Source organism: Heterocephalus glaber, unplaced genomic scaffold, assembly GCF_053883595.1.
Source record: "Heterocephalus glaber isolate CG9 unplaced genomic scaffold, H.glaber_assembly_v1.0 deba00001498, whole genome shotgun sequence".
NCBI lineage: Eukaryota > Metazoa > Chordata > Mammalia > Rodentia > Bathyergidae > Heterocephalus > Heterocephalus glaber.
Window position 1 is genome coordinate 5,955,381 of NW_028258321.1, and position 18,595 is coordinate 5,973,975.

General features: G+C 56.3%; 2 protein-coding genes across 11 annotated transcripts; both read left to right on the forward strand.

Moving 5' to 3' along the window:
* The first annotated feature begins 1,991 nt into the window (after positions 1–1,991).
* Positions 1,992–3,378, forward strand: CUNH10orf95 (chromosome unknown C10orf95 homolog). Its single transcript, XM_087185774.1, has 2 exons — positions 1,992–2,191; positions 2,363–3,378. The coding sequence occupies exon 2, from the start codon at positions 2,398–2,400 to the stop codon at positions 2,983–2,985; it is 588 nt and encodes a 195-aa protein (XP_087041900.1). The 5' UTR covers positions 1,992–2,191; positions 2,363–2,397; the 3' UTR covers positions 2,986–3,378.
* Positions 3,379–11,313: 7,935 nt separating this feature from the next.
* Positions 11,314–18,515, forward strand: Cuedc2 (CUE domain containing 2). Of its 10 annotated transcripts, none has more exons than XM_021245684.2 (10): positions 11,366–11,504; positions 11,930–12,005; positions 16,644–16,730; positions 17,002–17,145; positions 17,231–17,292; positions 17,376–17,515; positions 17,593–17,772; positions 17,902–17,963; positions 18,009–18,096; positions 18,177–18,515. In XM_021245684.2, the coding sequence occupies exons 3-10, from the start codon at positions 16,657–16,659 to the stop codon at positions 18,321–18,323; spliced, it is 897 nt and encodes a 298-aa protein (XP_021101343.1). In that variant the 5' UTR covers positions 11,366–11,504; positions 11,930–12,005; positions 16,644–16,656; the 3' UTR covers positions 18,324–18,515. The 10 variants fall into 10 exon arrangements, with proteins under 10 accessions (XP_021101342.1, XP_012921581.1, XP_021101344.1 ...); XM_087185770.1 differs by having other exon boundaries at positions 11,370–11,504; positions 18,036–18,096; XM_087185772.1 differs by having other exon boundaries at positions 11,370–11,504; positions 17,376–17,509; positions 18,036–18,096.
* Positions 18,516–18,595: the final 80 nt, after the last annotated feature.

Here is an 18,595-nt window from a genome sequence, read left to right on the forward strand (position 1 = left end):
GCTGGGGATCAAACTCGGGACTTTTTTGCTTGTGAGGCAGACAGCAGGTGCCGGAACCACTGAGCTAAATCCCCAGCCCCAGCTCTTTTTGTTTTGTTTTGCTTTTGGTGATACTGGGAACTGAACCTAAGGCCTTTGCACTGAGCTACATCCCCAGTCCTTTTTATGTTTCAATTTGTGATAGGGTCTTATTAAGGCTGGGCTTGAAATTTGATCCTCTTGCTGGGGATATAGCTTAGGGGCGCCATGCCTGCCTGGAAAGCCCAAGGCCCGAGTTCAATTCCCAGTACTGAAAAAAAAAAAAAAGGAAAAGAAACAAAATTTTTTTTAGTATGGGATCAAACTCAGGACTTTGCACTTGTGAGGCAGGCATGATGCCACTGAGCTACATGCCCAGCCCATGAAACAAACAAATTTTACCCTCTTGCCTCAGCCTCCCTGAGTACTCAAGATTGCAGGCCTGCGTCATCTCCCCCTCATTCATTCTCTTCATCCTCACTCTTCCTTTCTCTCCTCCTCCTCCTCCTCCTCCCTCTCCCTCTCCCCTCAGTAAGCCCCCCTATTTTCTTTCTCTCTTCAGTACTGAGAATTGAGCCCAGGGCTTTAACTTAGAGCGATATCTCCAGTACTTTCTGAGTCTGTTTTGTTCTGTTGTTTTAAATTTTGAGACAGCAACCTTAATACCACCTGCCGCCTTAGTCCCCCCTTGCCATGTGACATGACTTGCTGTTTCCCAGGGATGAGGCTGCAGACACAGGGGCACTGTTCTGCCTATTACCAACAGAGAAGGCCTCCCCCAGTAGTGTTGCCTCCTGGTCCTGGAACTGCTCCCAGTGCTGGGTTACAGCTGTGCACCATGCCTGGCAGGGTCTATTCCTTAAAGGGGACAGAAGGGGGGGCGGTGTGGGGCAGGGAGTCTTAGATAGATTCCAAATGAAACTCTAGGGTCTGGGAATGTGGCTCAGCAGGAGAGCAATTCCCCAACATGTGCCAGGGCCTGGGTCTGCACCTGGCCTTCCAGCTCTCCAAAAACAAACGAACACACACCACAAGCCTCCAGCCAACTCCCTCCTCTCTAGTCGGAGCCTGACCTAGGCACTGTTCTGACTAGGCCACTGCTCCAGATTAGACTTGGGAGAGCAGTTCAGTCGGGACTAAGGTGGCATCACCAGGTAAGTGTGGGAGCTCTCACCAGAGGGCAGCTGGGTTTTGAGGAATGTCAAGAAGCTGTGGTGACATCGCTTGAATTGGGGGGGGGGGTGCCAAGCGTGCCAGTGCAGCAGCCGGAGAGGGTACCAGTTCTAATCCGTATGACTATGGGTCCAGGGTGAGACCATCTGTCTTCACACGTGGCCTCTGGGCTTTGGCATCACTCGGGCTGGGTCCAACACCCCTGTCCCCTCACAGGCTGTGTGACACTAGGAAGTGGCCCTACCTTCTCCGAGCCTCGGGCTCCTTAGCTATTAAATAAGAATGGCATCACTATGTAGCTCCGGTAACTATGAAGAACTACAAGCAAAGCAGTCAGGTAATGTTCTAGAGTGTGAGGACTGAGCCTGGTAGCAGCCCCAGGACAGACCGTGGGCAAGGATGACACTGAGGAGGAGACTGGAGACAGATGTGGGGCTCAATTCTGCCCTTACGGGAAACTCGCTGTGTTTGGGCAAGTTATTTAAACGTCATAAGCCTCAGTCACCAAATACATTTACAGTGTGTTTGCAGCTCCTTGTTATGCAAGGTGGGATATGAGTACAGGGTTTCTAGGATTGATATGAACTTGCAGTGAGATGTTCACAAGCAACTTGGCTCAGTGCGTCCTGTGGAGGAGCCCAATCAAATATCAGGGTTAACACAAGCCACCTGCAGAGCCTGGGGCTGGGGCGCTAACCTGGCTGGAAAGGAACTAGGGTGGTCCGTCCGTCCTCCACGGATGTCCTGGGGAGGGCACGCTGAGCTCAGGCCACTGCCTCTTGCCTGGGGCCACTACGACCCTGTGCTCACTCGTGGGTGCGGTGCAGACAGACCGGCTGGCTCCCGGCCAGCTAAAGGTGTTTCCCTTTGCCTGGTAACGGGAGGTGTGGCCGCGGCAGGCATGGAGGGCAGGAGCGAAATAGACAGTGAAGAGAAGCCAGACCTTGACCCCCGGGTCCTCTAAATGCTGGAGACCTAACCCACGAGGCTGACAGAGAAAGTGAGTGGGGACTGCTAGGAAGGGCACGCCAGGCCTGAGGGTTTGAAAAGTCCATGGGCCGCACGGCTGCGGGCAGCCTGGGGTTGGGGCCCAGCCCCGGGACGAGCAGAGGAGGTGGGGAGCTGAGTCCCCGAAGAAGCAGGAACCAGAGCTCCACACCCTCCTCCACAGGTCGGAAGCTGGAGGCCGGATCCGACGTCAGGAACATGTTCCCCTACGTCTCGATGCCGAGCGTCCCCCTGCCGAGCGCGGAGGGCGGCTGGCCCCCGCCGCAGCCCTTCATCTACACCTTCCTACCGGGCGCGCTGCTGCTGCCGCCCATCGGGGCCCACGACTTCTGCAGCCGGCCGGCCGGCCTGCGGGAGCTCCACTGCTTCCACGGCGCGCGCGCGCCGCCCTGGTGGCCGTCCCCGCCGCTCCCCGCCGCCGGTGACTGGCGCCAGTCTCGACCCGCAGCAGCGGCCGAGCGCGCAGCGCCGTGGCCCGAGGGCGCCAGCCTGCAGGCCGAGCTGCGCTGGGGCCGCGTGGAGCGCGTGCAGGGTCCGCCCCTGCGGCTGCCCGACTCCGTGCGCCGGGAGTTTCGGCGCGCGTACGGCACCTACCCGCGCACCGACGTGCGCGTCACTCGGCGCGGGGCCGAGTTCCTGCTGCAGGCGGTGCCGCGCGTGGGCGAGCCCGAGTACCGCGTGCAGAGGCGCGTGGCGCGCCAGCCGGACGGCGGCCACAGCGACGACAGCCCCGCCCGGGGAGCTGGGCTGCGCGGCCGCGCCCAGAGCAGCAAGGGGCCGAGCTGAGCGCGCCTCGGGCCGGGGGTGGTGCACTGGGAGCGGAGAAGGGATCGAGGGTCCCCCGGGAGTGCTGGCCCTCTTTCCTCGGTCCTGGACAGCCCAGCAGCGGGCTAGAAGAGCAGCCTGACTGTTTCCGCTCCCCCCTCCGCACCTTGCCCTAAGAAGCCTACCGGGCGCTGAGCCTCCATTTTCGCTTCCTTTTTTTGGTACCAGAGTCGCCCTTCCCCGCCCCGAAGCCCAGGGCGCGGCCACAGTCCCCTGCTAGTAAAGAAAGGTAAATAAATGAGTGAAGTCAAGTGTACACTGCTAGTCATTTTCTGTTTGGAAGTACTGCAGATGTTTTGCCACCTGTGAAATGAGAGCCTTACACAGACGTAAATAAATGTGTATATGCGTGCCTGCACGCGTGCGTGTGAGGTTACTGTGGCCCTCTGGAGAAAGTGGCACCCTGACCACCGGGCCAGGTTCCGGTCTCAGTAATCCCCGCCAGCCAGGGCCCGTCCTCTGTTGGTGTCAACAACGGATGGGGATGGGAGGCGGGCCGAGACCTAGGTTTAGTGTTCGCTCTGATATTTTCTAGTCATGTACCTTTAGCCACTCTGAGCCTCAGTTGCTTTATCGGTAAAACAGGCATAAAACTAACTCACCCTAATCAAAGTAAAGATGAATATTTGTCTGTCTCTCTCTGGACAGGGTCTCACTATGCAGTTCAGGCTGGCCTTGAACTCACTGTGTATCCCAGGGAACTCTCGGCCATCCCCCTGCCTCGGCTTCCTGAGTGCTGGGATTACAGGCCTGAGCCACCATCAGAAGCGTATGTTACTTCTTGTCTCCCCTTTCTTGCTAACAGTCTTTTTTCCCCTTGTGGTACCAGGGATTGAACCCATGGCCTCGCACGTGCTATGCAAACACCTGACCACTGAACTACATCCCCAGCCCTTTTTAGTTTTGAGACAGATTCAGGCTAAATTGCCCGAGCGAGGCTGGAACTTGTAACCTTGCTCCCTCAGCCTGCCACATAGTTTAGGATTATAGGCACGGTCTTAATTTATTTATTTATTGGTACTGGGGATTGAACCTAGGATCTGAGTACCAAGCTGCATCCCTGGACCTTTTTATTTTAAAATAGAGTCTCACTAATTTGCTGAATTGCTCTGGCTGGGCTCAAGGTTTTTGACCCTCCTGTCTCCCAGAATGCTCAGATTACAAGTGTACACCATCATACCTGGCTCCAGCACGGTCTTTTTCTTTTCAAAAAATTCTTTTCCTCCTTCCTTTTTCTTTTCTTTCTTTAAGACAATGTCTCACTATGTAACTCAGCCTGCCCTCAAACTCTCAAAGGCATACATAATTCCACTTCAACCTCCTGCATGCTGGGATTACAAATGTGCACACCCACACCCAGCCTGTGTTTAATTCTTAATAGGCTGAGGTTTGCAATTTTTTAGAATTTCTGGGGAGGGGGCACACATCCAATTTCAACTGCGACTTAGCCAGGTAACCAGATCTGATGCCCAGGCTGGATAAATGTAGCCCTTTGTGGAACTAGTTTTACTACACAGCCATTGGTAGCTGACCTGGGTATATAGGTGTATCACTGAAGGTGACAATCTGATTGGAGATTGCTGTATTTATGAGTTTCAAGGAGAAGTTCTCTCAAACCTCAAACCTCGGGAATGGATATATATCCCTATGTAGCTCAGGTTGGCCTTGAACTCATAGCGATCCTCCTGCCTCAGCCTCCCAAGTGCCGAGATTACCAATGTGAACCACCACACCCAACTGGGAAAGGTATTTCTTCTGATAAATGGTTTGCTTTTATCTTTTAAGCACCACAAACTTCATAGCTGATCATGTTTCTGTGTGCCCTGGTTTCTGGGGAGCTCAGAGACAAATCTGCTTAACCCTTTACTGAGCACAGATCCTGAACTTTGTTTTCTCTTGTTTTCCCTTCCTCTCTTAAAATCATTAAAACACAAGGAGGTGGGCTGGGGACATAGCTGTGTAGCATGCACAAGGCTTTCACCCAACACAAGACTCATGAGGAGGTGCAGTGTGAGGAGCCTGCTGGATTGTCCTGGAAAAGTAAAAGACTTCAGCTGGATGTGGTGCCACAGGCCTGTGGTCCCAGGACTCCGAGGCTGAGGCAGGAGGACTGCACATTCAAGCCCAGCCTGGGCAATTTGGCAAGACCCTGGGTCTGATCGATAGTACTGCCCCCCAAAAAAGGTAGAGGGGAAAGGTAGCTGAGAGAAGTTTCTCCAAGGGACACCTGAAGAATGGGAGGAAGCTCACTGTGCAAAAGGAAGGGAGCTGGGGAAGTGGAAGCCAGGCAGAGGGCATGGTGAGTAGGAAAGACTGCATTCTAGGCCCAGGCAATGCCTGAACACCAGAGGAGTCCCTGCCCTCGGAGGAGGAGCGGAGGGGACTGGATGGAAGGGAGATGTGTGGGTGTGTGTGTGTGTGTTAGGGTTAGCGCTGCCTCCCTAAAGATGGGGAGGTGCAATGCAGACCTCTCTAAGTCATGGGAGCCCCAGGGCCGAGGGCCTTTGCCCATCAGTTGGCAGGAAGATAGTGGCAAATGACCTTAGAGCCAGGTGTGGGGGAGCATCCTTGTGATCTCAGCACTGTAGGAGGCTGAGGCAGGAGGATTGAAAGTGTGAGCCCAGACTGGGCAATTTGTCAATCTACTGAGACCCTGTCTCAAAACAAAACACAGAGGGTCAGGGATTTAGCTCAGTGGTTCCAGCGCCTGCCTCACAATCGCAAGATCCCGAGTTCAATCCCCGGTACCAAAAACAAAACAAAACAAAAAACAAAAACAAAAACACAGAAAGGGCTGGGAATGTAGCTCAGTGTGAAGGTCCTGGAGAAAGAAAATCATATTACTCCTCTGCTCGTAACCCTCTACCCATAGGGATAAAATCCAAAATTCTCAACAAGGCTGCGAGGCCCTACTTTTTTTACTTCTAACTTTTTTTTTCTTTTCCCCATATCACAGGCTTTTTGTTGTTGTTGTTGTTACCAGGGATCGAACTCAGGTCCTTCCACTTTTGAGGCAGGCAGCAGAACCACTGAGCTAAATCCCTGGCCCTCACAGGCTTTTTAAGGGCTCGGAAATGTAGCTCAGTGGGAAGGCTAGAGTCCCATTCCCTCGGGCACAAGAACTAAAGCCAAAACCAAACCAAACCAAACCAAAACAAAACAACCCTGCAACTTATTCTCAAGTGTGTCAGGAAAAAAAATCACAGAGGCACACAGAGGTGTGTAGGGAGAGAGAAATGGGAGGGGAGCAATGTGCACAACAGCCAGCAGCTGGTGAGTCTGGGGAGGCTAAAAGTTCTTTGTATTTCCTCAGCACATTTCTGTAAGTAGAAACTTTTTAGTTTTCATTCATTTACTTGCGCATTTGCAGTACTCTCTGCTTCCCTTCCTGAGGGGCCACAGGGCTCAGACACACGTGGCTTCTCTTTCCACCCCACAAGCGCCCCCTCCACAGCCAAGCTGTTAGAGAGGGGCTCCTTGCACTGTGGCTCACAGCCCTGTGGGTGGAAGCCTGCTTCCTGGTTGGATCTTTGACCTGAACCCTTAGAAGGGCAGAACCCAAAAAACACCCGGGCTGCCACAGATCTTTGCATCTGGCTCCACCTGATTTCCATTCTGCCGGGAAACCTGGCCCAGAGAGGGATTTGATTCACCCAAGGTCACACAGCAGGTGTCGTCTGGAGCACCTGGCTCCCAGCAGGGTGCAGGCTACCGGCCCCATCCAGAGGGCTGCTCCTCCTGCCCTGCCCAATTCTTGCTCAGCCCTCCAGTCTGACCTGGAGCCGCTCACTTAGGAAAGCCCGACCAACCGACCAATTTCAACACATGCCCTTTTGGGCAGCTCCTGTTCCACTTCCAGGAATAGACTAAATCAACCTCACCTGCCACAGCCTTAGTACTGAGTCCCTGTTGGGTCCCAGGTGCTGTGTGAAAGCCCTTGGCAGTAACTCTCCCCTTCTCCTCCTTGTTACTGTCACAGTCGAATGGGCCAAACGTAGTCTGGGTTCTCGTGCTTGACAAGAATGGCCAAGCGAAGGCCTAGCAGTAAGTAGCCTCCTTTATTGGAGAACGTGGGATGGCAGCCGCAGGAACAGGCAGAGGGCAAAGGGAAGGAAGAGGAAGCCGAGGTCGGAGGCGCAGCTGCGGCTGGTGGTGAAGTTCCGGGGAAGGAGCTTAAGTGGTGCTGAGTGGACCAGGTGGCATTTGGGGGCTGGCGAGTGGGCCCTGCCTGGGAAAAGGAAGAGGAACCCTCGATAACTCGGCTTCCAGTATTTAAAGGCCCAGACACCTCTGGGTCCAGTTTGTTTCTCACAGGTGTCCGGATCCACCACCTCAGGCAGCAAGACCTCCTAAGCTTAAATATGGATAATCAGCTGGGGATTTAGCTCAGTGGTTCTGCTGCCTGCCTTGCAAGTGCAAGGACCCGAGTTCAATCCCCGGTACCAAAAAAAAAAAATGTATATATGGATAATCATTAGGGTGGTGCTGTGCCTGCTGTCGCCCGAAGGGAGGGGAGTGGTTCCCTTCTCCTTGCTGGACAGGTTTTCTACCTGTACTGTTATAGACAGGGTCTCACTATGTAGCTCAGGCTGGCCTTGAACTCACAGCAATCCTCCTGCCTCAACCTCCCAAGTGCTGGGATTATAAGTAAATGCCACCGTGCCTAGCTTACCAACTCATTAAATTTAATGCTCCCAAAAGAAACGCTCACAAACTTTGATGTGGATATAATTATTATTTTCATTTACAAATAAGGAGGCTAACAACTTCCAATGTTTACAGAGACAGTACAGAGAATACATCTGATTTGCTTTAACCTGTAGGTCAACGGCTTTTTCACAGGAGACACATTCAGCAAAATGCAAGGGATGTTTATTGTGAAACTGCTGTGTGCAGAGCCCTGGACGAGCTGAGGGCAGGGCCCAAGAATCCAGTCCCACTGTTACGGAGTTGAGGCTTTCTGCCAGGTGCGGTGGCAGGCGCCTGTAACCCTGCACTGGATCACTGAGAGTTCCAGGCCAGCCTGGGTTACACAGTGAGATCCTGTCTCGAAAAACACAAAACAGAGGCTTCATGAACAGGCATCTGAGAGGATCTGAAGGATGTGTTGGACTCAACAGCCGGTGAGAAAGAGGTGCCCCTCTCAGAGCTGAGGGCGGGCAGACAGCACGTGCATGGCAGCGGGAGAGGAAGCGGCTGGGGCTCCCGGGGGGCAGGCTGTGTCCAGGCAGCCCCAGAGCTCACTGGAGGCCGGGCCGAGGAGGAGATCTGGGAGCCTCTGAAGCCACTGGGCAGAACAGCAGCAGAGCCAGTCTTTAGAAGCTTTGCCCAGTGGGTGGGCGGGAGGGGCCTGCAGCTGGCATCCCCGGCATCCCCGGCATCCTCGAGGCAGCACAGCCAGGCAACAGAACTGAGTCCCCAGGGCATTGCTGGAGCTCACAGTCTATGGAATTCAGTTCTCAGAGCCAGGTGGCCAAGGGCACCGAGCCCAGATGCTGCCCTCCCGTGCTTCTCCCCATTCCCAGGGTGAGCGGGGGGTGGGGGGTGGGGGGTGGGGGGTGTCCAGTGAGAATCCAGAACCAGAGCTCTCAGGATACTTCCCACTAAGAGTGCACTAAGCTCGGAGCTGGGAGAGCAGCCCCGGCCAGGAAAGGAGGAAGGGACGGGACAGGGTGCCCAAACCCGGCGATCTGGGTTCGGGGTTACAGGCGCCTGCCACCGCGCCTGGCAGAAAGCCTCAACCCTCCGCAGCGCGACTGGATTCATGGGCCCTGCCCTCATCTCGTCCAGGGCTCTGCACACAGCAGCTCCTCAATAAACGTCCCTTGCACTTTGTTGACTGTTCCTTGGGAAAAGGCGTAGACCCAGGGGCTTCCTGGGTCCGAGGGGATCCCCAGGGCGGGAGTCCAGGAGTTACAGCTCGCTGAACATCTCCCACTTGGTCTCAGGTTTGGGAACGCTGAGAAGAGAAGAAAGGCTTCCCTGAAACGCGCTTTCATCTTCCGGAGCGTGAAGCCCGGGACAGGGTTCTGTGCTCACTCGCAGGAGAAGGAGGGGCCGCCAAACCAGCCAGAGACCCGCCGAGCCCTGGTGAAGGGGCGGCACTTACTGGAGGCCTGGGCTGCGCTCCGGAGGCTCCGCAGCAGCGCTCGGGGAGCAGTCGCACCCCCTTAGAAACGGCCCCCACCCCGCGCGCCTCCGCCCCACTCCTGCTGCGGGAAGGCCGGGCCGGGAGCCCCTCGTCCGTCCGTGCGTGCCCCTTTCCTCACCTCAGTCTCTTGCTGTGCCTTTCTCACCTCTTGAGATCAGCCCGGTTCCTTCTCGCTCTCAGTGCCAGAAACAGCTGGCCTCGAGGCTGGACTCGGGCCGACTCCTCATTCTGAGGCAGGAAGGTGGAGAACCGTCCTTTGGGGGACACTTCAGCATAGGCTCCCAGACCCCCAGCTGCAGAACTCACCTGAGGGAGGGCCGGGGATTTAGCTCAGTGGTTCTGCCGCCTGCCTCGAAAGCGTAAGGGTCCAAGTTCGATGCCGGTACGGAAAAAAAAAAAAAAAAATCCCGAGAGAATGGGGAGAGGACGCATTGCTCTCACCCCTTCCCAGGGAGCCCTGAAAGGGCAAGTGGAGTTGTTCCTGCCGAGGAGGGAGAGACTAAAGGGAAGGGCCAGCGGGGAGTCCCGAGAAGGGTAGGCTTTGGACAGTGCGCACCCCAGCCTTCCGTGCCTGTCCTGTGTCTGCTGGGCCCTCTCCTTCCCCATTTCTGTCTTTTGGCCCCAGAACCTGATCCCTGCCTCACTGAATCAGGTCTGCCCTGGGTCTGAGTCTCCACCTCAGAGAGCTTCCTCTCACCCTTCCCTTAGACCTTCGTTCTGATAGCTAACTACACGCAGCTGCCGTCAAAGACGCAGGGAAAGTTTTGGGAAAGATAAGGAACAGCGTCAGGGACGGTGCGGGGATCCCGGGTCAGAGCGGGTCAGCTCCACTGAGGAAGCCTGGAAGTTCCAGGAGTGGGGTGGTGAGGAGCAGGAGTCCTCTATTGTGCATCGGCCGGGCCGGCGGCCGGAGGGGGAAGGGGCTGAAGAGCGAGGGCTGTCCCATGCCCTTCCCGGGGACCGGCCAGAGCGCAGAGTGGCTGTCATTCTGCCGCCCCTCATCACCTCCACCAGCGCCAGGCCCGCAGCAGCAGCTGGCGTTTTATGGGAGAAGCGATGCCAGGTACGTGCTTCTTTCCGGCCCCTTCCCCCTGCAGCCAACCGCCTACTCTTTCGGAAGCCAGAGGGCTGCGTGTGTGCGACGGGGGACACTGGACGAAGAGGGATAATAATGCCTTTCTCTATCTAATCTTGGCACTGCCTCAGTCCCTAGAGGAGAAGGTGGCATTTTCTCCTTTGGACTGAGTTCGGGTCCTTTGCTCCTTCTTAGGGGTCTAGGTCTGAAAATGGGCTCATCGCTGCTGCTGAGTAGAGTGGACCAACTTTCTCTTACGACGAATTTTGGTGTTCGCAGCAAGGGTTGGCTGTGAGCTTCCCGACAGGGCAGTCTCGGGAAGCCGAGGCCTTGCCAGGTTCTAGTGCACAGCCCTCCAGCCCTACATTAGCAGCTCTGCCTACAGGGACACGAGGGCACTGGGGTGGGCTCAGGTGATCCTCAACCTGGGCACCTGGGGCGCATCAAGGTCCCAACCCCCTGTAACCCACCTAATCTTGTGGAGACAGCTGTTAAGGCAATACAAAGGGGACCGACAGGCCCGGGAAGCCAACACCTAAGAGTTGACTGAGTAGCCAGGCATGGTGGCACACGTCTGTAATCCCAGCACTCAGGAGGCTGAGGCGGGAGGACTGCTGGGAGTTTGAGGCCAAGCTGGGCTACACAGTGAGTTCAAGCCCAGCCTGAACTGCATAGTGAGGCTTTGCCGAGCTAGCGAGCGAGCGAGCGAGAGAAGAGAGTTTAAAGCTGGACTGACCACAAAGGGGGAACAAGGCTGGAAAGTGGGGAAGAACACGGGGTATTGCAGTAGGGGCCACCAGATCCAGCGAGCCAGGGAAGGGCAGCACAAGCATGGAGGAACGAGGGTAAAATCTGTAGGGTTTCACTGCAGAGATCCTGGAGGCGAGGGGATAAGGCGGACAGGAAGACCCAAACGTGCGGCAGAAAGGTTCTGCGCCTCTAGCGGCGAGAAGGAACAAAGCGGGAGTACACCCCGCATCGTGAGTCCAGCCACGTGCCAGACCTCCTCGAGTCGTTCCTCCCACCCCTCAACAAAAATGGCCGCCGTGGGAGCCCGTCCAAAGCCCAAGATACTGCACAACGTCGACGAAAGCTCCGCCCTGTTACGGGCAAGTTTCCCTTTTCAAAAATGGCCGCTGAGGCATCTCTGGAGAGGGAGCCGCTCTGGGCCCCGCCTTTGATCTCGTTGGTGGGGCTGAGGGGATGAGAGCTTCACCGCGCGGGACAAATCGCCGGCGGCTTCCAGCGGAGCAGGTGATTTCCCCTCCTGCCCCCGGCCCAGGGCTTGGAGTGGCGCGGAGAGCGTTGATCCGGGCAATCCGTCCCGTGTGTTCCCCCCGGAACTCTATCTCTGATCCTGGCCGTGGCCTGGATCAGGGCACATCTCTTTGCTCAGGCCTGTCGCCTTGGGTCCCCTAGCTGCAGCGCGGTGCCCTCGGGCCCACGTTCTGGACGCCTAGGGGCGCCCGCGGCGGTCCAGGCGTCGCGCACTCCCCGCCCTGCTCCCCGCACTGATGCTCCCGCGGGCTTTGGGTGGCGCGTGCTCCCCGGCTCTCCTCCCTGTCCTTGGCGTGTCACGGCAGAGTGGTGCCTTCGAGGCCTCCTTATGGATCCGGGAGCCGGGAGCTGGGAGCCGGGAGCCCCAGGGAGGACCTCGGCGCCCCCTCCTCCCCACCCAGGGCAGCAGGACCCCAGAGGGGCCCGACGTCTCGGCTACCTTCGGGCAGTGAGGACAGGGTAGGCTGCAGAGGAGAAGTGAGTATTGCTGAATGGGGTTGGGAGAGACGTTTTGAGCACGGGGAATGGTGTGAGTGGATTCCTTAGTGGGCAGGATGCCGCACAGGGAGGACCCAGGCAGACCTGGGCCACACCGTTGGCATTGTGACACACGTGGTGGTGGCTAACTGGCTGGGCTCAGACTGCTTGGGTGTGATTTGGCCATTAACTTGCTCTGTGGCCTTGGGCAAATTATTTAACCTCCCAGTTTCCTTTCAGGTAAAATGAGGATAATATCAGTATCCACATTTTAGGGTTGTGAGGTTTAGGTAATGTAATATAGGTAAAATGCTTTGAATCATGTTTGGTAAACAATTGATAATGACAGTAATAACTCCCCAGCTCCCAGACCTTGGTAAGAAACTCAAGAGGCATTGAGGCAGGTGTGGTGGCACATTACTCAGAAGGCTGAGCCAGGAGGGCTGCAAGTTCGAAGACAGTCTGGGCCATTTAGCGAGACCCTGTATCAAAATAAAAAATAAAAAGGGCTGGGGATGTACCTCAGTGGTAGAGTGCCCTTGGTTTGATCCCCAGCCCTGAAAAAAACAAAAGAAAAAACCCCAGACATTAGGCACAACCTGGAGAAACTTCTCTAGAAACTGCGCTCTTCTGCAGCAGCTGGGTCTTTATCCTGCAGAGTTGCCACCCACTGACAGCGGCCAGGGTGTGAGGGTCTGCAGGGGACCTGCATGGTGGGGGGCCAAGCAGCTCAGCTGTGCTGTGCTCCCTCAGGCCCTGGCTAAGGCTCCGAAGCTGGCAGCTGGGGAAATTTCCCTGGTGGGATGGGGTTACTTAGTCCTGGTTTCCAAAGGGACCCCTGCCAGCCACAGTAGGTGATCCCAGCACCTGGAGACTAAGACAGAAGGGGTGCAGCAAATTTGAGGCCAGCCAGGACTCCATAGCAAGACCTCTCAAAACGTAGCAAAGGGACTCCTTAGGTCTCCCAGCAATTCTGTGAGCACCTGTATCACAGATGGGAGCCCTGACCCAGCCCACTTGGAGGCCCTGATGCCCGAAGCCCCACCCCAGAGCCATCCTAAGAGTGGACACTGACCCGGCTGACTGGACCTGTTATACCCCAGCCCACTCTGTTGGAGCCCAGAGCCTCGTGCATGCCAGGGAGATGTTTTAGCACTGAGCTCTTGACCACCACAGTCAGCCCTGGTGACTCTGAGCTTCGCCTTCATCTGGGAGTGGGAGCAACTGCTAATTGAGTGCCTGCTTCTGGTGTTGCTGGATAAACCAGGTGGATAGTCCCTGCCTCCCTGAGACAACTAGGAAAGACATTAAACTTTGTCCAAGTAATTAATTATAGCTGTGAAAGATCCTGCCAAGTAAAGAATAGAGCAGCCCGCAGTGGGGTGTGCGGGGTGTAAGATGGTGGTAACCAGGCCAGTTCTAGAGGGTAAGAGGCTTGAATGTTGGTGAACTGAAAGCCAGCCAGGTAGAGGACAATGATCCCGGGAAGGGTGAGTTTTATGATGGGCATGGAGAGAGGCAAGGGCACAGCCCTGACCAAGGGCCACACAAAGACTCTGGACTTATCCAGAGGTGATGGGGATTGGGCACAGTGCCCACGTCTAATTCCAGCACTCGAGAGGCTGAGGCAGGAGGATTACAAGTTGGAGCCCAGCCTGGGCAGCTTGGCAATTTAGTGAGACCCTGTTTCAAAATGAAAAAGGGCAGGGAAGGTAGCTCAGTGAGAAGGCCCTGGGTTCAATCCCCACTACTCCCACTTGATCTTAGCCAAAAGGCCGAGAAGTGATCCCCAGTACTGACACTTGATCTTGGCCAAAAAGCCAAAAGTGATCCCCAGTACTGGCAAAAGAGATTTTTTGGGGGGTACCGGGGATCAAACTCAGGACCTTGTGCTTGTGAGGCAGGTGTGGTGCCACTGAGCTACATCCCTGGCCCCCAAAAAAGGTTTTTTTTTTGGTACTGGGGATCAAACTCGGGTCCTTGCACTTGTGCATCAAAAAAGATTTTGAGGGCCGAGGATTTAGCTCAGTGGTTTCGCTGCCTGCTGCGCAAGCGCAAGGACCCGAGTTTGATCCCCGGTACCAAAAAAAAAAAAAAAAAAGATTTTGAAGGAGGAGAAGATACAACCCTTTGTAAAGCTCTTGGGTGGAGATAGGTTCCTGGAGGAATGATGGTAGTGGGAAGAAGGATTAGGAAACTCTTGGAGGCAAGAAATGGAGCAGAGTTAAGTAGAAAAGTAAAAGTGCTGAGAGGAGAAGATTGAGGTTTGATGAGTAATGGGCTAAAGGGAAGCAAGGGGCAGAACGGTGTCCAGGAGAATTCCCAGACCTGTGGCTGGAACAGGGAGAGGAACAGCTGCATGCCTGTACATAAATTTAGGGACCATGGCCCTGCTGGGCGTGGTGGTGCATGTCTGTGATCCCAGCACTCTGGAGGCTGAGACAGGAGGAGCTCTGCAAATTCAAGACCAGCCTGGGCTACATAGTGAGACCCTGTCTCAAAACAAAAAACAAAGCAAAAACAAACCAAAAAAGTTGGGGGGGGGGGACTCTGGAGGAATTAAAATATTGGTAGAATGTCGCTTTGGGACGAGGTAAGTGTCGGGTGCCTGTTAGACGTCCACATGCAGTGTCTGGGAGGTAGAGGTACAAGTTTGTTGCTCAGAGAGACTGGACTACAAGGTTGGACATTGGGGTGTTGATGGCTTAGTGCATGGGATATGGACCCAGCTGAGTTTTGTGGGTTTTTTGAGACAGGGTGGTGCTATGTAGTCCAGGCTGGCCTTGAACTCACTATGAGGACTAGGTTGGCCTGGAACTTGAGGTGATCCTCCTGCCTCAGCTTCCTGAGTGCTGGGATTACAGGCGTGTGCCACTGTGCCTGACTTTCAACTGAGAGCTTCCAGAGGGAGAGGACTGAGAGTGAGGAGAAAGAGGCAGTGGCCTTGAGGCTGGAGAGGGTAGCAGGGAAGGAGACACAGGGAACCGGGGAAGAAAGCCAGAGGGAGCGGGAAGCCGGGAGAACGTGATGACTCAGAAGCCATAGTTGGCGCTGCTGGAAAGGCAGCTGTCCAGTGCATCCGTGAGGACGCGCGCCCTCTTCTGGTAGTTGAAGACCACACAATTTGGCGGCCCAGAAGACAGGACCCTATTAGACTAAACCTGGAAAAGTGACTGTGAGCGGGCCCCTGGGAAATGTTGGTAGAGACGCTGGAGCAGAGGCAGGGAGCAGTGGGTAGAACGGAGAGAGTGAGGGAGCGGGCGGGCAGGCAGTGGGCGGGCAGGAGCAGGCCAAGTCCAGGGTGATCTGCAAGGGTTGGACGCTGGAGGACTCGGGTGGGAGGCCCAGTGCATATCCCGAGGTGAGGTGTGCACAGGCACCCAGGCCTCCCCAGCGGTAAGCTGAGCTGACATTCAGCCATGGGCCTGGAGCCTTTCCCTACCACCTCTGCATTCCTAACTCCCATGCACAGACTCTTGGGAGTCGGGAATGGATAGATGGGGATGGAGCAAGTAACAAGCAAGCTGGGAGTGGTGGTGCACAGTTGTGATCCCAGCACTCAGGAGGGAGGCTGAGGCAGGAGGATCACTGTGAGTTCAAGGCCAGCCTGAGCCACACAGTGAGACCCTGTCTCAGAAAAAAAATAGTCTTGGGGCCAGGGATTTGGCTCAGTGGTTCCGCCGCCTGCCTCTCAAGCGCAAGGACCTGAGTTCAATCTCTGGTTCCAAAAAAAAAAGAAAGAAAGAAAGAAAAAAAACAGTTAACAAGCAGTCACTGAGCACCTACTAAGGGCACATTTTCCTAGGGGCTGGGGCTCTACCAGGGATGCAGACTGTGTCCTCCTTCACTCTCAGAGCTCACCCTCAGCAGGGCAGGCGGGCTGTGGGCAGTTCACCGTGACATCTGTGTGCAGTGGCGGAGTGTGGGGAATACCTGTGTGTGGTGGTTACATCAGGGAAGTCTCTCTGGGCAGGTAACACTCGAACACAGACCTGCAGAAGTGAAGCAAGAGCCTGTGGGGACCAGGGAGGCAGGCAGCTGTGAGGAGCCAGGAGGCTGTGGGGAAGGACTGGAATGGAGAGGCGGAAGAGGCGAGCACAGGCCAGGTCTTTCAGGACCTGTAGGCCTGGGGTTGCAGGTGGCAAGTCCTCCAGAGGCTCCTGGCTGCTGGAAGGGCAGGGACTGGGCAGCAGGGGACACCATGAAAGGCTCCCCTTCTGTCTGGGCCCCGGAGCCAGAAAAGCCCCTTTGTGCAGAGGGTGGTGGGCTGTCTGGTGGGAGAAGGGCTATGCTGGTCGTGAGGCCTGCTCCCCGGGTCTGGACAATGGGGCTCCTTGTGGTTGGACTTGAGAGCCAAGTATTGCCCTCAGTGACAAGATTCCTCAGCCAGGAGGCACGCGACCGCAAGACCCGGGCTTCTTACCAGAGGCCTGGGCCTGCTTCAAGGAAGTGCGATGGAGGGCGGGGTGGCCTTCTGCAAACAGTGTGACCCTGTCTCGGGCTGGAGGAGGCAGCAATGGAGAGGGTGGCAGGGGCTGTGGCTCTGTGGGGAGGGCACAGCAACAGATGTCACCAGGCAGGCGGGGAGGGGCAGGCAGAGAGGGCTCAGCAGCTCTCCTCTGTCTCGTGTCCCTCCAGACAAGGGGCAGGCATGGAGCTGGAGCGGATCGTCGGTGCGGCCCTCCTCGCCTTTGTGCAGACACATCTTCCAGAGGCCGACAGCAGGTAGAGGACCAAGCCAGGGTGGGGTCACTGCTGCCAGCAGTGCCCTGGGCCCTGGCTATGGAAGGATGGGCAGAAAGCAGAAGCCCTGCTCCTGAGGTGGGGAGGATTCGCAGGGATGGCCTTGCCTCTGTCCTGTCACCTTGTTGGACAGGGGGAAAACCGAGTCCCTGAGGGAAGGGGTACTCCCTGGCCTCAAGGACTGAGGTCTGACTTCAGGACCCCCACAAGCCCAAGGGGTGGGTGTCAGGCTCATCCTGTGTCGTTCCTGCAGTGGCTTGGATGAAGTCATCTTCTCCTACGTGCTGGGGGTCCTGGAAGACCTGGGCCCCTCCGGCCCATCGGAGGAGAACTTCGATATGGAAGCCTTCACTGAGATGATGGAGGCCTATGTGCCTGGCTTCGCCCGCATCCCCAGGTGGGCCCTGGCTGGGGCCAGAAGGAGGGGGTGGCAGGCTGTGGGGGTGGAGAGGGTCCTCTCACCACCTTCCTGGCCCTTTCAGAGGCACAACAGGGGACATGATGCAGAAGCTGTCAGGGCAGCTGAGTGATGCCAGGAACAAAGGTGAGCCAGGCTCTGCCCCTTGGGGGACTCGTAACCACCTCCCAAAGTCCCCAAAAAACTGATGCCCTCTCTGCCTCTTTAAGAAAACCTGCAGCCACAAAGCTCTTGTGTCCAAGGTCAGGGGCCCATCTCCCTGGATCTCCTGCAGCAGCCTGAAAAGCTCAAAGAAGAGGCCAGGTCTCCTGCTGCAGCGAGGGACACCCAAGACGGGGTAACGGTAAAGGTACTGGTGAGCAACCTTGGGGGCCAGAGAGGAGGAAATGCTGCCGGTGGTCAGCTGGTCAACATTTGTGCCCACAGGCAGCTGGCACTGAGGAGTTGCTGCCGGGGGTGGATGTGCTCCTGGAGGTGTTCCCTACCTGTTCAGTGGAGCAGGCCCAGTGGGTGCTGGCCAAAGCTCGGGGGGACTTGGAAGAAGCTGTGCAGATGCTGGTGGAGGAGAAGGAGGAGGGGCCCGCCGCCTGGGATGGCCCCGCTCAGGTATTTTCTCCCACAGCCCCAGCGCAGCCTCAGCTGCATTCTTCCTGGGTGTTAAGGCCCCACCCCTCCCTGTCCCCATGTTCCCCTCTTGGTGCCATTGGACCTAGACTAGGCTGCCGCTCTCCACAGGACCTGCCCAGGTGCCTCAGAGGTCCCCAAAAGGATGAGCTGAAGTCCTTCATCCTGCAAAAGTGAGTCCGGGCTGGGCTGGGCCCTGGAGCCTTCCGGGGTGGCAGGAGCTTCATCCAGCTGGTTTTGGGCAGGTACATGATGGTGGACAGTGCAGAAGACCAGAAGATCCACCGGCCCATGGCCCCCAAGGAGGTGAGAGGGTTGGGAGAGCTGGGGATGTGGGGTGGGGAGGGAGTGGCCGGGTTCCTACTGCTCACCTTGATCCCCAACAGGCCCCCAAGAAGCTGATCCGCTACATTGACAACCAGGTAGTGAGCACCAAGGGGGAACGATTCAAAGACATGCGGAACCCTGAGGCCGAGGAGATGAAGGCCACATACATCAACCTCAAGCCAGCAAGAAAGTACCGCTTCCACTGAGGCACGCACTGGACTCTGCCAGAGCCAGCGAGGCTCAAGCCCCCAAGGGAGGGAAGTGGGAGACCTACGGAGCCCAGGGGCCTCCCCCAGCCGTCTCCTTTCTTCTCCATCCGTTCCTCTACTTCCTCGAAGTGGTGTTAACCCACTCTTGGAGCTCTTCCGCAGGCACAGTAATAAAGGTGCTGGAAAGTGTGTGCGCATTCTGCATTTCGGTCATTTCTGTCTCCTGTCTGTCCTTCCCAACCCAGCTCCACATACCCTGTCTCTAACAG